Here is a 13,796-nt window from a genome sequence, read left to right as displayed (position 1 = left end):
TCAGCTTCATTCATTGAATAGATGACTACAGAGTTGAGGGTCTCAATATTGGATGTGCTTTATTAACAATAGAAGTTAGTATATTAATATTACTCTCCAATAACTAGGCAAGCTTAATTACCCGCATGAAGCTAATTCAAGTTAGTAGGAAGCTTCTTAACATTTTTTTATTCTCTGATAAATCAGCTGACAGAATTTCTATTATATTGATCTGATTCACATTTAAAAGATAAATTATTTGAGTCTAAATTCAATTTATTGCTACTTTATTTTTTTTTATTTTTTGGTTTTGAATAAAATATAGATTTTTCTCTGAATCCGCATTTATTGCTGTCATAAAGTTAGAAATTAGATCGTCGAGAAACCCATTTAATGAAGTTGATGGCATAACAAGTAAAGTGTACACCATTCAAGTCATCTCCACCGTCCACGTGGACGACGACGCGATCAGCGAGAACGAGCTCGACGCTTGGACCTCGATCTATAAATATATACGATATTAATGGAAGCGTCGAGTGTCGCTGTGTGAGCTACTTTGTGTTGCTACGCTGTACCGCGGCGTCGTCGTCGCCGTCGTTGTCGTCGACGATCGGGAAAGAGGATCCGCGGAACCGCGAGGGGATCGCGGAGAGGCTACCGTTCTCGAATCCTTCATCTAAACTCCAATGTAATGTCGATGCTCTTCGATCGATCTCGTTCTATGTTATTTGCTTCGATTTGATGCTTTAGATCTCTTCATTTGATCGTGTGCAATGTAACTTTTCTTTTTTCACCTTTTTACCTTTCTTTTTTCTTCTGGTTTTTGGTTTGTAAATTGTTTCTTATTTGTTCAATTAGTTTCTGACGCAATTTTTGCACTCTGAGCTGTGTTTTTCCATTTTCCTTCCCCATTTTTTTTGGTTAAAAATTACGACGAGGAGCAATTATTAAATTCGAAATTTGTTAGAAATGATTATTTTATGTAGCTCGGCTAAGATCCGTTTCTCTAGCTATTATTTGAATATAAAATGCCGTATTGCTTACTCTATTATTGCATATGTTTCTGTGATCTTCCTCCCTCCAGTTAAACTCTTTACTCAGTCAACCTCTTATTGGAACTGGATGTGAAAGTATTAGGGGCAAATATTCGCAAAATTTATAATGTTTTATTACCAAAAATTTGATTTTGAAACTTCTACAGTGATTAATCTTATAATTGATGTGATGTACTTGTCAAAAATTGGATTTTTATGTCGCTTTTGCTCTTTGACCAATTCTTCTGCAGTTTTTCCTCTTCTACTACCCTCCTAGTCTTTTTTTTTATTTCGTCCGTGGACTATTCCAAACTTTTAAATTTTTTAGCTAAACCCCATAGTTTCCTTCGTAACAAAGCTCGGATTCGAATCCGCGTGATTTGCCCATTTCCCATTTCTTTATGTGGAGGTCACATCTACTCGGCTGGGCCAGGCATGAGTTGTTTATTAATTGTGTATAAAATCATACTCTAGTTTTGCTATATATATATATATAGTACTTAATTTTGTTTTTTTTAAAAAATTTTTAATCTGTTGATGGATTATACTTAGTCTGTCGTAGAAGGTGGATGGCTCGTCTCTATGAATTGGAGAAAATTTCCATTTTGCTTAGCTCAGTGAATCGCTGAAGGGCCTTGATGTTTCAATGTTGAAGAGAATAATTATTCTCCAATTATTTTCGGAGATTTTGCTTATCTTTTCGACCTTATTCCCTTGAGTTATCAAGGTAAATACGAACCATTATAATTGCTTATCCGTGGATCTTGTGGTAGTTTGTTATTTGGGTTTGTGCAACTTCGACGCATTTCTTCGAAGTTGCTTGTGATATAACTTGTTTGATATGTTTTTCTTTTGGCCATCTATGCTCACGAAATCTTGTTTCAAGTTAATAAATCGGCAACTTTTATATATTACTTCAGGTTTTCTACTAGAGGTCGTTTTGAATTTGTAGAATGCATCGCTCTCTCTGAGGATAATCTGTTCTCCAACTGTGATTAAATTTTTTGTTTACTTGCACAATATTCTACACGAAAGTAAGAGAATGGTTTTTTGATGATAAGATTCATGCTGAAATATAGTTAGTTCCGAAGAAAATATATGTGTAATGAGGGTTGGAAGTTTAAGAAAGGGCATTAGGTTTTTGCTTTTTTATTTTTCCATGTGCCTTTAGAGGAATTATTAGTCCTGAATTAACTGCAAATTATTAACTACGGAGAACCACGTAGTAGTTGTTGGTTCTGCTGCTTACTTCTTCAGGGATTTGTATTCTCGGACAGCCTACTGATCTCCTCTGAGCATTTTCATGGCAGGTTCATCTAAATAAGAACACGAAGTCCTTCACATTGGGCTATATAACATAATCTCTTCAATATGGGTTCTTGTGTATCAGCATCGAACAGAAGGCACAGGTCACGAAGATGTTGTTTTAGATCGAGGAGATGCCGTTCCAAGGTCTCTGCATCTATCACTGATGCACCTATAGTCCGTCTCAGTGATGCTGGAAATTATTATGCCCGCAGCGAGGTTGTCCATGTTGGGACTACTGCGACCAATAGGCAAAAATCCGAGGTTTCCAATCTAACTTTCCACCTGACGCAGTTGCAATGGCATCATAGTCAGATGGATGCCGGAAATGGTAATTTAGAGTTACTTTTAAGGTTCATTAGACAAGTAGAGCTGCAACTTGGGTTGGGTTCAAGCCAAATCCGCCTAACCCAACCCGATTAATAGGTTGGTTTTGTGAGGGTTGACGCCAGATTCGGCTAAAACCTAACCGAACCCAGTAATTTATGGCAGCAGTTATAAAAAGTATTATCTTTGAAGCTTTGAAAACACCAACTACCTTAATCTGTTGTCACTTCGTTTCTTTCTTTGTTCTTTCTTTGTTGGGTTAGATACGTGTAAATAGATGAGTGCCTCGATAGTGACTTGAACTCGGTACTTGCTTTTTCAGTAATATGCGAAGAAGAAGCGTGGTTTGATTCTGTTAGTATTCTGGAGTCTGATTCTGATGAAGATTTCAGTAGTGTCAGCGGAGGTATTTACCAACAGAATTTCCAACTGCTAATGGCCTACCAACTATCTTTTTATGCCCCAGTTCTTTCCTGATAACTCTTCACCTCATTTCTTTTATTGTAGACTTCTCACAGCCAGCAAGTAACGCAGTCGAAGCCCAACTGTTGCAGTATGAAGATGCTTCGCGAGTGGTGGACGCTATTCATAAGTCTGAAGAACTATACAGCCCTCCAGTCACTCTTGCTGTTGAACAGTATCTCCGGAGAGAAGGTGTAAAAACCGAGAAGCTTTTGGTAGATGCTGAACCCCAAGACCCTGAAAGATTCAAAATTACAAACCCAGAAATTTCTGTAATCCCCAATGGAAAAGTTGAGGAAGCAAACTTAAGGAATGAAAGCAAAGAAGTTGGGATGAAAACTATGAAGGGTGAGAATTTCAAAGGTTCGAAAGAGGATAAAAATGGCCCTCAGGAAAATGCTCTTGAAATTGCTCTGAGGAATACACTTTCATGTTGTACACCTCGAGGTGTAAATTCTAGTAATAAGGTTCAGCCATTTCCTACTGCAAGCCCACGAGCCCAAAAGAGAAAGTCGGCCATTATAAGACTTTCGTTCAAGAGGAGATCTTATGATGGGGAAGAAACTACTGAAACCTGTGAGTTCAAATCCTCTTACTTTTACTAAAATTAGTGCTTAAGTTGTTCAGGGAATTGTTCATATAATTTTGTATTTCTTTTAATTAATTGATGGTTGATGTTGCACTCTTTCTCAATAGGTGCTTCTAAAAGATATTTGTATCGGCCCAAAGCAGGGGTATCAGTTCCTTGTTCAGTAGGGGAGAAACTAACGCAAGGATGCTGGTCTATTCTTGAACCTTCAACCTTTAGGCTTCGTGGGGATAGCTATTTCAGGTAAGAATACTCAGAGTAATTTCACAATTGCTATATTTGTACTACTTCAACTCTTTTTTTTTCTCCGGGTCGTACAATGTCTTCTTCTAAATTTTCACCTTTTTTTCCCCTCTATTTTCAGAGATAAGAAGAAATCTCCTGCTCCAAATCATTCACCGTATATTCCTGTTGGTGTGGATCTGTTTCTCTGTCCACGTAAAGTACATCACATTGCTCAGCATATTGAGCTTCCTTCTTTGAAAGCACATGGCACAGTTCCCTCTCTACTTATTATAAATATTCAGGTATTACTCACAGTTATTCTATCCTTGCAATGTGATTGTGAGCAGAACTATTCACTTATTATTTTCCATTGCTCTTGGCAGATGCCTACGTATCCTGCTGCAATGTTTCTCGGTGATAGTGATGGGGAAGGACTAAGCCTTGTTTTATATTTCAAACTATCTGAGAATTTCGACAAAGAGATTTCTCCTCAATTTCAGGATAGCATTCAGGTAAAATAGTTTGGAAAGTCTCTTTTGATTTTCACAAATGAGCTTTTTGAGTGAAATCATATAATCTGGAATTTTGCAGAGATTTGTGAATGATGAGATTGAGAAGGTTAAAGGATTTCCATTAGACTCGACCGTCCCTTATCGAGAGAGATTGAAAATAATGGCTGGGCTAGTTAATCCAGAGGACATGCATTTAAGTGCCACAGAAAAGAAGCTTGTGAATGCTTACAACGAAAAGCCAGTGCTATCACGTCCACAGCACAACTTTTACATGGTAGCAGTCGCTTGTCCTGCACTCTCCTTTGCATGCTCCGAGTACTAGAAAGTTTATCTTTCATGACATTGTTCTTCTTTGGTTTATTGTTGAAGTACAGGGTTCAAATTACTTCGAGATTGACCTTGATATACATCGTTTTAGCTTCATATCAAGGAAAGGGCTTGAAGCATTCCGAGAACGGCTGAAACACGGTGTACTTAATCTTGGGTTGGCAATCCAGGTATTTTGCTTGTTCACTTTCACTTTCACTTTCACTTTCACTTTCACTTTCACTCTCACCTGTTGTTTTATTTGGAAATGGCTACTTGTTGTTATGCATTGACTTTGCTAGCCGCTGATGCATCTGGTGCAAATTCGAATCTATCACTCTATCTATTCGCTAACCATCCAAAATTTCATAATGTATTCAATTGAATGTCTCTGCTTTTCTGAACATAATTTTTTTCCGACCACCTTAGCTAATATATTAGATGTTTGTAACAGGCACAAAAGCAGGAGGAGCTTCCAGAGCATATGCTGTGTTGTGTGAGGTTGAACAAGATCGACTTCATCGATCATGGGCAGATACCAACACTCATGGCACTCGACGATGACTTACAAGAAAGAGCTTAAATTTCAAGACCGTTTTAGAAGCCTTAGGTTCTCAAGAATAATGATGGTTGAAGCTTCTTTTATGCTTGCTGGCTCCTGAAGACTAGGTGGTCATGGAGGAAGGAATGGAAAAATAGAGAGAGAAAGAGGGGGTACTGAAGCCGAGCTCCTCTATCTGTGTAAACACCTGATAAATATGTATGGTGGTCATTGATTTAAGGGAAATTTGCTTTTACAGATTCGGAGAAGCAGATTCTTCCCTGCACCATATCTAACTACAGCTATTTTTTTCTAAAACCCTAAAATCAACTTACAGCTCCCCCTGTATAAACACCTGATATATATGTTTCTTGGGCATTCAAGAGCCTATTTGCTGAGGAGTCACATGGGTGTTCATACAATCATACCTACATTGCCACAAAACATAGAGGTTGTACATCAAAGCATGCTTAGAGTAATTTTATTTTGATCATTATCTTTTTAAATTTCTAATCTGTTCCAGTGCAATCTTACCCTTTCCATCACATTCCTTCAGTAAAAAAAATCGACCAAATAGTGGGCGGCTTGCTTGGCTTGCTTTTTCTTGGATGGTGGTTATGTGGTTTTTGTTTGTATAATTCTGTGAGATAGAATTCAACAGAAAGGGCAACATTGCAAAGAGTGCAAGAAGAACTGAAAAGTGAGGGCTCAGATTGAAACTTCATTAAAATGTTGAAACCCCTGGTGCATTTTACCAATTGTAGAAAGCTCAACATCATTTCAATATTGATAATTCAAATGTAATCATGAAAATTTACAAGTCATCGATGTCATACTAACAGATATTAGTAATTAACAGAAATGAGAAGATGTCAGGACAAAAGGTAGTGTTTACAACTCTACAAATAAATTTATACAGTAGCTTGGCTTTCTTTTAAGCCATTGGAGCTTACCGACATCTAGACATTTTTAGTACCCCTGGAGAAGTCACTACAATCGATGAGCAGCAAGAAAGTTGAAAGACTGGTGAGTAGTATTGATTCCTCAAATTTTATCCATCACTTGCAAAACATTTCCTTCCTCATTCAGATGTTAGAAATCTATCAGTGCTTCTCCCTAGAGTTCCAAGTTTTGCCCTCGGTGCTTCTCGTGCCAGCTGTTTCGGTTAGTAGGAGATGGATTGCCCATGGCCTTTTCATTGTCCTCACTTTCTCCCTGCATTCAATAATCAGATTAACAGCATGTTATATTTGGATGAAATTGTGATTCTTAGCAGATGATTTAGAACCAATGCATGATTAGCAAATATAAAACATACTAATGTGGTACAACATTTAACAGCAGGTTTTTCTTTAACCTTTTTGGAACCATGATCTTCGAACAGCCTGACGGATCTGCCGTTCATGCTTCTGTAGAAGCTCATCAACCTTACAAGATTGAGACAGTAGAGGCCCTGAGAACTCAACTCTGTCCTCCTGATTTTTGTAACTCTAGAATCGCCCAAAAGTTCATGATTAGTAATGGAATCATAACTATGAAGGAACGCAAAATTGATAGATTGATTAAACCAGTACCAGAATGCCACTCTTGAAAGATACGGTATCTCTCTTATACTTTTCTTCCGATGAATCCCTACATCTGTAAGCATTGGAAGAATCGAATGGATCTGGAACTTCGACTTGTGCCCACTGCTTCATCATCGCTTCCTTTGCAACCTCATATGACTTGGAGCTTTTTGAACCAGCAAAAGCAGCATTTCTAACAGTCCCATTTGGTTGTCCCTTCATGTTGGTGGTATTATCTTCAGCTTGTGAAACACTCAACGGTTCTACTGCAGTCGCGTGCTTTCTCGAGCTGACTCTGATTTGAGGTTTGGCACAGGATAGCTCTTCTTTTGGCTTCTTTGTTGCCCATGCAAAGCCAGTAGAGGCGGAGATTTGTAAAGGGCCGGAGAAAGGATTGTCTTCTTGAGAGAGTTGCTTCACAGATCGGGTCCCATCGTGAGGATTGATTGTTGGCAGAGGCTGCAGATCTACAAATAGTCTTGTTTCACCATTTACTTTATGATGATCTCTCCTGGCAGCAATCTTACCATCTTCATGAGTAGACTCCTGTGAGAAGATAACATTTTTGTTCTTTTCATTATGTGCAAAAGAAATAGAGAGAGACAGAGAGAGAGAGACCTCTTGATGAGATACTTTATGACTCGATCTATGTTGTTCATGTGAAGTTCTAAATGTTCTTGAAGGTCTTCTAGCTTCTTCTGGGCCTTGAGGTCTACTGCTAACCCTTCTCCTGAAAAATAACAGGATAAACCAAATAAAATCTGCGAATAATTTTGTTTAAACATCACCAGCTGTAAGGATGCTTAATGAAATACTACAAATAAAAACATCTGGCTACTTAATGGTAGGATGAATAATTTGTGAGCTCTTTGTTAAAATCAAGAAGCAAACTGTAGGTCTAAGTTGGAAGGCAGTCGGCGCATAGTAAGACAGACAATTCAAATTCACCTCTGTGCCTCCTCACGGACTTTTGCGTCAATCTCCTTGTTAGGTGGATATTTCGGCAAGCTCGATGGGTCCAATGCATATGGCTTTGTTGTGAAGTACTGAACAAGAATGAATGCAATTTACGTATTAAAATATACCTTGCTTTGGAATTAGTAACAAAATCAGAAGGCGAGTAAAACGTTATACAACAATTTACTGATTGTTATAGAAGCAAATTCTATGGATATGAATACATTTGTAGTAAGACGAAAAATCAGTAGGAGAGATAGAATTATAAGGTTGGGGAATCCATGATAAAAACGAAAAAAAAGAAAATCTAATACTTGCATGGCATGGTTACCTCAGAGGTGAGAGCAGTTGATGCTGTGCCTCGCTTGTAAGGCTCGACAGAGAGAAGAGATCGTAGTAAACCGAAGGCACATTCGGGTAAAAATTTGAATGTTTCTCTAAGGCAATTTTCATACCGCTGTTGGGGTTTGAAAACTGCCGCATAGGACAGCTTCGACTTCCTCCAATATTCATCTGGTGGAGATCCACAGAGCTTAAAGATCTTATGGATTTGTTCAATCTGCAAACAGGAAGAAAATAATTCCTTTGAATAAAATCGTTTGACACTGAAGTAAGATATTTTATGCGATACAAATCAGAAAAGCACTTAATTTAAGTGATCATCACCTCAGTCCTTCCTTGCAAAATAGGTTTCCCGACGAACATCTCAGCGAATACGCAGCCGACACTCCACAAGTCGACAGATGCTTGATAATCAGTCGAACCAAAAAGAAGCTCAGGTGGACGATACCACAGCGTCACTACCCGACTAGTCAACGGCTGCTTTTGGCCCAGAGTGAAGCAGTTTGCTAAACCGAAATCCGCCATTTTCAAGATCCCCTCATTGTTAACTAGCAAGTTAGCGCATTTGATGTCTCGATGCATGACCCCTCTTGAATGGCAATGCTCGAGCCCGGATAGTAACTGGTGCATATAGCACTTGATCTACAACATATCCATACAAAATTCAGTTCATTTACGACCAAAGAAAAGAGAGTTTCTCTTTTCTTCGAATTTGGGTTTTGATCAACAATTTTTTTTTTTCCCTTGTTTTTTTTTGCAAATTGGAAACGAAATGAACCTGAGGCTCGCTGAATTTGATGTCAGGTGAAGAGGACAATCCGGCAAGATCATGTTCCATATATTCGAAAACAAGATATATGCTGCATGATAACCGAGAAGTTATCAGCCCCTCCAACTTGACGATGTTTGGGTGATCGAGCCTGCGTAGGATCTGAATTTCTCTCGCCATGAACCGGACGCTCCCTGGCTCGAAATTATCAAACCGGACCTTCTTTAGGGCTACAATTCTCCCCGTGTCGAGCTCCCGTGCCCTGAACACACTACTGTAGGTGCCTTGCCCGATCTGCAAACACATTCAACGTCAATAAAGATCCAGTCGGAGATCATGCATTTTACATTGAATTGAATAAAGCATTAAAATGGCAAAAAAATCAAAAGCACTCGTCAGTGTTTTCGTAAAAATTCTTACAAAATTTTACTTTCTCTGGGTTGTTGACATCCAATTCTCTTTGATTCCTCAATTCCTTACGTGACCATTTCAACAAAAGATTCTCAAAATATTTTAAATTAAACAAGCAATTCAATTCAAATTAAACATTTTGTTATTGTTGTTGTTTTTTTTTTTTTTTTTTTTAATTTCCTCTCTCAATTACCTTCTCCAATTTCTCAAAGGAGTCGGCTTTAAGCGGGACCCAACCCCGAATCGCCTCCCCGGCCACCGCGGTGAGCCACCCGGGCCATCCCGCCGCGAGCTGCTCCCCCTCTAAATACTTGTGCAGGTTCCTGAGCCTGAAGCTCGTGGAGCTCGCCCCATTCGAGCTCACCTTCCCCGACTCGCCCGACTCGCTCCGCCGATCCCCGAACGACTCGTCGTTCCCGATCCTCGGCGGCCGATTCCACAGCGACCCCGACTCGGCGACGATCTCCCCCGACGGGCCCGACGAGTCGATCGCCGCAGGGGTCACCGGCGCCTCCTTCTTCGACGCCACGCACCCCATTCCTAGGGCTTACGTGGCACCATCAGAGGGAGATCGGCGGAGAAGAAGAAGAAGACGAAGGGGGGACGAAGAGAGAGGAGGGTGAGGAGGAGATAGGGAGAATGAGGGGAGGGGGGAGAGGGATGGAGCCTCTACCTCCTCCTCTAACCTCTACTTCCCCAAATATAGCAAAAAGGTACGATTTTTAGTTTTTTTTTTAAGAATAAATGATTAATGGCTTTTACTTTTGTGCTTCGTCCACACCTTGTGATGATGATGATGATGATGAGTGTGTTCTCTCTCTCTCTCTCTCTCTCTCTCCCTCTCCCTATATACATACGATGTAATATGCGAGAGAGGCGGAGGAGGGAGGGGTGGGGAGCGCTTTTGAGGAGTGGGAGACTTGGCAACGAATCCACGACTCCGGGTTCTCCGCGGGAATGGTTGAGCCATTCCCCCCCGTACGTATTACGATTTAGGACTGATTTAGGAGGGAGAAACTAAACTAAAATAAAATAAACAACAAAACAAAAAAAATAAAAACAACGTAGCCGTTGGATATTTTAAGCAGCCCCAGCCCAAGCCCACCTCTTTTGTTGTTAAGAAATGCTACTTACATACCACATCGCGCGTATGATGATAAATATTAAGATCCTACTCATTTAATAGATAAGATATGAGATATATACATATTTTGAAATATACTAGTAATATTACTCTTATTGAATTATAACATTGTGTGTGGTTAGATGACTGAGTGCCGACTGTAAGGTCGAAGGTTCAAGTCCTCATGTGAATTTAAATTTAGGAGATGAAGAATCTTATTTAGTTTTATTTTAAGAGTTGGTTCTGAATTTCAAATTTCATTTCTAAGGTACTGTAATGAAATTCAACTCTTACAGTATTGGAGAATACAAAAAATAAGTGTTATTAAGAGCAATAAATAATTATGCAGTGCAAATTTGCTAAAAACTTATATTAAAAATGTTCTGTTGTTTACAATATGTGCTAAAAAGAATAAACTTTTGTGTGATAAACAGAAGATAGTGGACTATTGTAAGTAGTCTTTTTATAGTTTATCTTCCTTGTGTTCTTGTAGCGCTTTTGTGAGCTGAGGCATGGTGGGAGGTGTGTGTGAGAGAGAGAGAGAGAGAGAGAGAGAGAGAGATCCAATGGGAGATACGAATTTAATCTCCACTCATCAGTGGGGAATATGGACTACTTGAAACCCACTAATTGATTAAGGTTGGGTCCATGTGGGCACAGCATATTATAAAGACCACAAAACCAAAATGTATTGGTAGGTCCTTGTTGGCTTTTCCATCTGAAAAAGAAATACACAAATTGATGAAATTTTCTCTTCAAAATCATTTTTATTGTCTCTCTTTTCCCCTTCCTCTAGAAGATCATGCAATAAAATTAGAAACTAGAAAATGATGTACTTCGTATTTTTACAATCATATAATTGAATATCAATATTTGACTACTTCAACGAATTTGTCTAGCCTATATATTCAGATGATTGTCAACAAAAGTTGTATAGAACAAATTTTATGAGAAGTGTCAATACAATTGCATATATATGGATTCGGAGCATTTATATACATGAGTCAACATATTCTCCAAAAAGGATAGAACAAGAGATTACTTAATGTAGAGTATATTGTTTGCCGGTTGATCCTACGAGCTAGTGTCTACAAGATTTGCATGATATTCCTAGTTAATTAGTTCTCTTTTTGTAGTGGGGGATTTAGTTTCTGCATGAATTTACTCTCACATCAAACTTATTGCGTATCCAAACCTATATCTATAATGGAATATGTTCTTTGATACTTCAAAACAACAGTATCATTGTGTTGAGTTTGCATTTTGCTGACTAATTTTATACTTGCAGAAAAAAATTGCAAGGAGATTTCCTCAACTAGCTCATTTTGAATTAGACTCCCCAACTTGAATTTTTTGATTAATAACTCTTATTCTTCTCACGAGACTGACACATTTTATTAGGATCGACAACTTTATTAATTATTGGCCATTATTCATTAATGAAATTAACATTCTCGATGACTAAAAGGACAAAAAAAAGATGTCAAATTTTACAAAATTGCCATTAAATTAGGTAGAATTCGCAGTTTACTTGAAGCGAATAACTTAAAACAAAAGTTTGAAGAATGTTAATAAAACAAAAAGAAATTAAAGTTTATGGAGCTATTTTAATTAAAGTGACCTATTGTTGGAGGGTCCCCATACATTATTACTTTTATTAATTGTGTCTCATAGTGTTTTTTTTTTTGTGTGTGTGTGTGTTATACCTGCTGATTAATTAGTCGTAAGAAAGTTAGACAAGGAAACCATCAATGTAACTTTAGCACGTGCATCTTTTCTACATCTCCAAGCTTATTTAAGCTTTAGGCCTTTATTAAGGCTTTAGCACGTGGAAATCTTTATTCGTTTTTCTCTTTTTTTTTTTTCTCTCGCTTTTGTTTCATTAATTAGTAAGTAGTGTATACATGCTTTGAAAGAAACACTCCCATCGACTGTTTCTAGAGCAAGTGGCAAAGGGCTTCGTGGTTGGTACCCGAAAACCAAGTTCGAATCCTAATTGATTCACATTTTCAGCTAAGTTTATTTCTAAATGAAATAAAACGAAGCGGATAGCGTGTTACCTATCTCTCTCAAAAAAAAAAAGAAAAAAAAAAAACACTCCCGAGCAACCAGCATCAATATATCTTTTGCTCAAATCTCCATCCACAATATTTAGAGTGGGTAGTGGGTACATATAAACGTCTCTCATTCAAATTCAAAGGTCGTTACGAGTTCTACTACATGTAAAACTTTAACACGTGTAAGCCATATGAAAGAGGGAGAAAAGGCAAAGAAAAATACAACAATAACAAACTTAATCCCAAGACAAGTGATTTAGTTGGACAAGTTGGTTGTGGTGGTTGGGTCTAAGCTACTTAACTAACCCAAACTATTTAACCCTATTAAGGATTTATAGTAGTCCAACTCTATATATAATATGGCTAGAGTTAGCTACTATACTCTTAAAAGTATAAATAAATCTTTTTGTAATTATAAGTTTTAGTCGTTGGATGAAGAAATGTATGGTTAGGATGATAATGGTCCTCTAAGATTGAGTGGGTTATTGATTGAACAGTACGATTCAACGGATGAAAATAATTAAAAAAATAAATTTAACGGTAAAAAATTTGTGAGTATAAAAAAATTTATACTCGTAGGAGTATACTGTGATTGCAAGGTCAATGGAAGGTCTCCAACTCTCCCATTACATTGGAGGTGATGATATGACACAAGAAAATTTGCATTAATTTCCGGGCATTTAAGCAAGTAGCTCTAGAGAATGCGTATTGCTTTTCCAACCACTCATGCATAAAATGCGGATCCCGTGCTCCACAAATTTCTGTAAATTTGGTTTATAAAATTTTAATTTGATGGTTGGCCAAGTTTCATAATATAAATAAAAATGATAGAACGAAAATAGAAAATAAAAAATAAAAAAGCTATGAATATGTAAGACTTAGTATCACAGCTAGCTTTGTCTCACATTTTTCTATTGTCAATCTTGTTATTTACTAAGTCCATAAAAAATTGTAAGTATCTTTGTTGTAGTACATCAAGAGAGAGAGAGAGAGAGAGAGAGAGAGAGAGAGTGAGTTATGTACTCCAATCCCATATGGTGCCTAATTATATTCTTCTAATCCGTTTCCCCTGCACTTCTATCCTCTTCTCTATCGATCCTCTAACTACATCACTTTTTTGCTATTTTTGGTTTTATTGACGGGCGGCTTTAGTGCTCATGTTTGTTTATTTCCTCCAACTTTGTGGCATTGATGAGGACGGGATCATTTCTAGACTCAATACAAAGATGTAGACCTATTTAAATTGTATTGCAATACAAATGACGGAAAATATCTTTAATCACAAATCGCAA

At 37.9% G+C, this 13,796-nt stretch overlaps 2 protein-coding genes across 6 annotated transcripts; one reads left to right on the top strand and one right to left on the bottom strand.

Annotated features, from left to right (window-relative positions):
- LOC109712966 lies at positions 422 to 5,793 on the top strand. 4 transcript variants are annotated; one of them, XM_020236844.1, is made up of 10 exons: positions 422 to 667; positions 2,404 to 2,649; positions 2,968 to 3,051; positions 3,153 to 3,683; positions 3,804 to 3,939; positions 4,061 to 4,223; positions 4,305 to 4,433; positions 4,513 to 4,707; positions 4,808 to 4,930; positions 5,194 to 5,793. In XM_020236844.1, the coding sequence occupies exons 2-10, from the start codon at positions 2,634 to 2,636 to the stop codon at positions 5,320 to 5,322; spliced, it is 1,506 nt and encodes a 501-aa protein (XP_020092433.1). In that variant the 5' UTR covers positions 422 to 667; positions 2,404 to 2,633; the 3' UTR covers positions 5,323 to 5,793. The 4 variants fall into 4 exon arrangements, with proteins under 4 accessions (XP_020092433.1, XP_020092430.1, XP_020092432.1 ...); XM_020236841.1 differs by having other exon boundaries at positions 499 to 667; positions 2,324 to 2,649; XM_020236843.1 differs by lacking the exon at positions 422 to 667 and adding an exon at positions 1,225 to 1,446 and having other exon boundaries at positions 2,324 to 2,649.
- On the bottom strand, positions 5,982 to 10,329 carry LOC109712965 (probable serine/threonine-protein kinase At1g54610). Of its 2 annotated transcripts, none has more exons than XM_020236840.1 (9): positions 9,518 to 10,329; positions 8,923 to 9,207; positions 8,469 to 8,786; positions 8,134 to 8,361; positions 7,794 to 7,891; positions 7,479 to 7,575; positions 6,855 to 7,391; positions 6,638 to 6,770; positions 5,982 to 6,495 (listed from the first exon to the last, which is right to left on the bottom strand). In XM_020236840.1, the coding sequence occupies exons 1-9, from the start codon at positions 9,860 to 9,862 to the stop codon at positions 6,485 to 6,487; spliced, it is 2,052 nt and encodes a 683-aa protein (XP_020092429.1). In that variant the 5' UTR covers positions 9,863 to 10,329; the 3' UTR covers positions 5,982 to 6,484. The 2 variants fall into 2 exon arrangements, with proteins under 2 accessions (XP_020092429.1, XP_020092428.1); XM_020236839.1 differs by having other exon boundaries at positions 7,464 to 7,575; positions 9,518 to 10,322.

The sequence above is a fragment of the Ananas comosus genome, linkage group 7 (genome assembly GCF_001540865.1).
Source record: "Ananas comosus cultivar F153 linkage group 7, ASM154086v1, whole genome shotgun sequence".
Taxonomy (NCBI): Eukaryota; Viridiplantae; Streptophyta; class Magnoliopsida; order Poales; family Bromeliaceae; genus Ananas; species Ananas comosus.
This window is presented reverse-complemented; position numbering and strand designations above follow the sequence as displayed.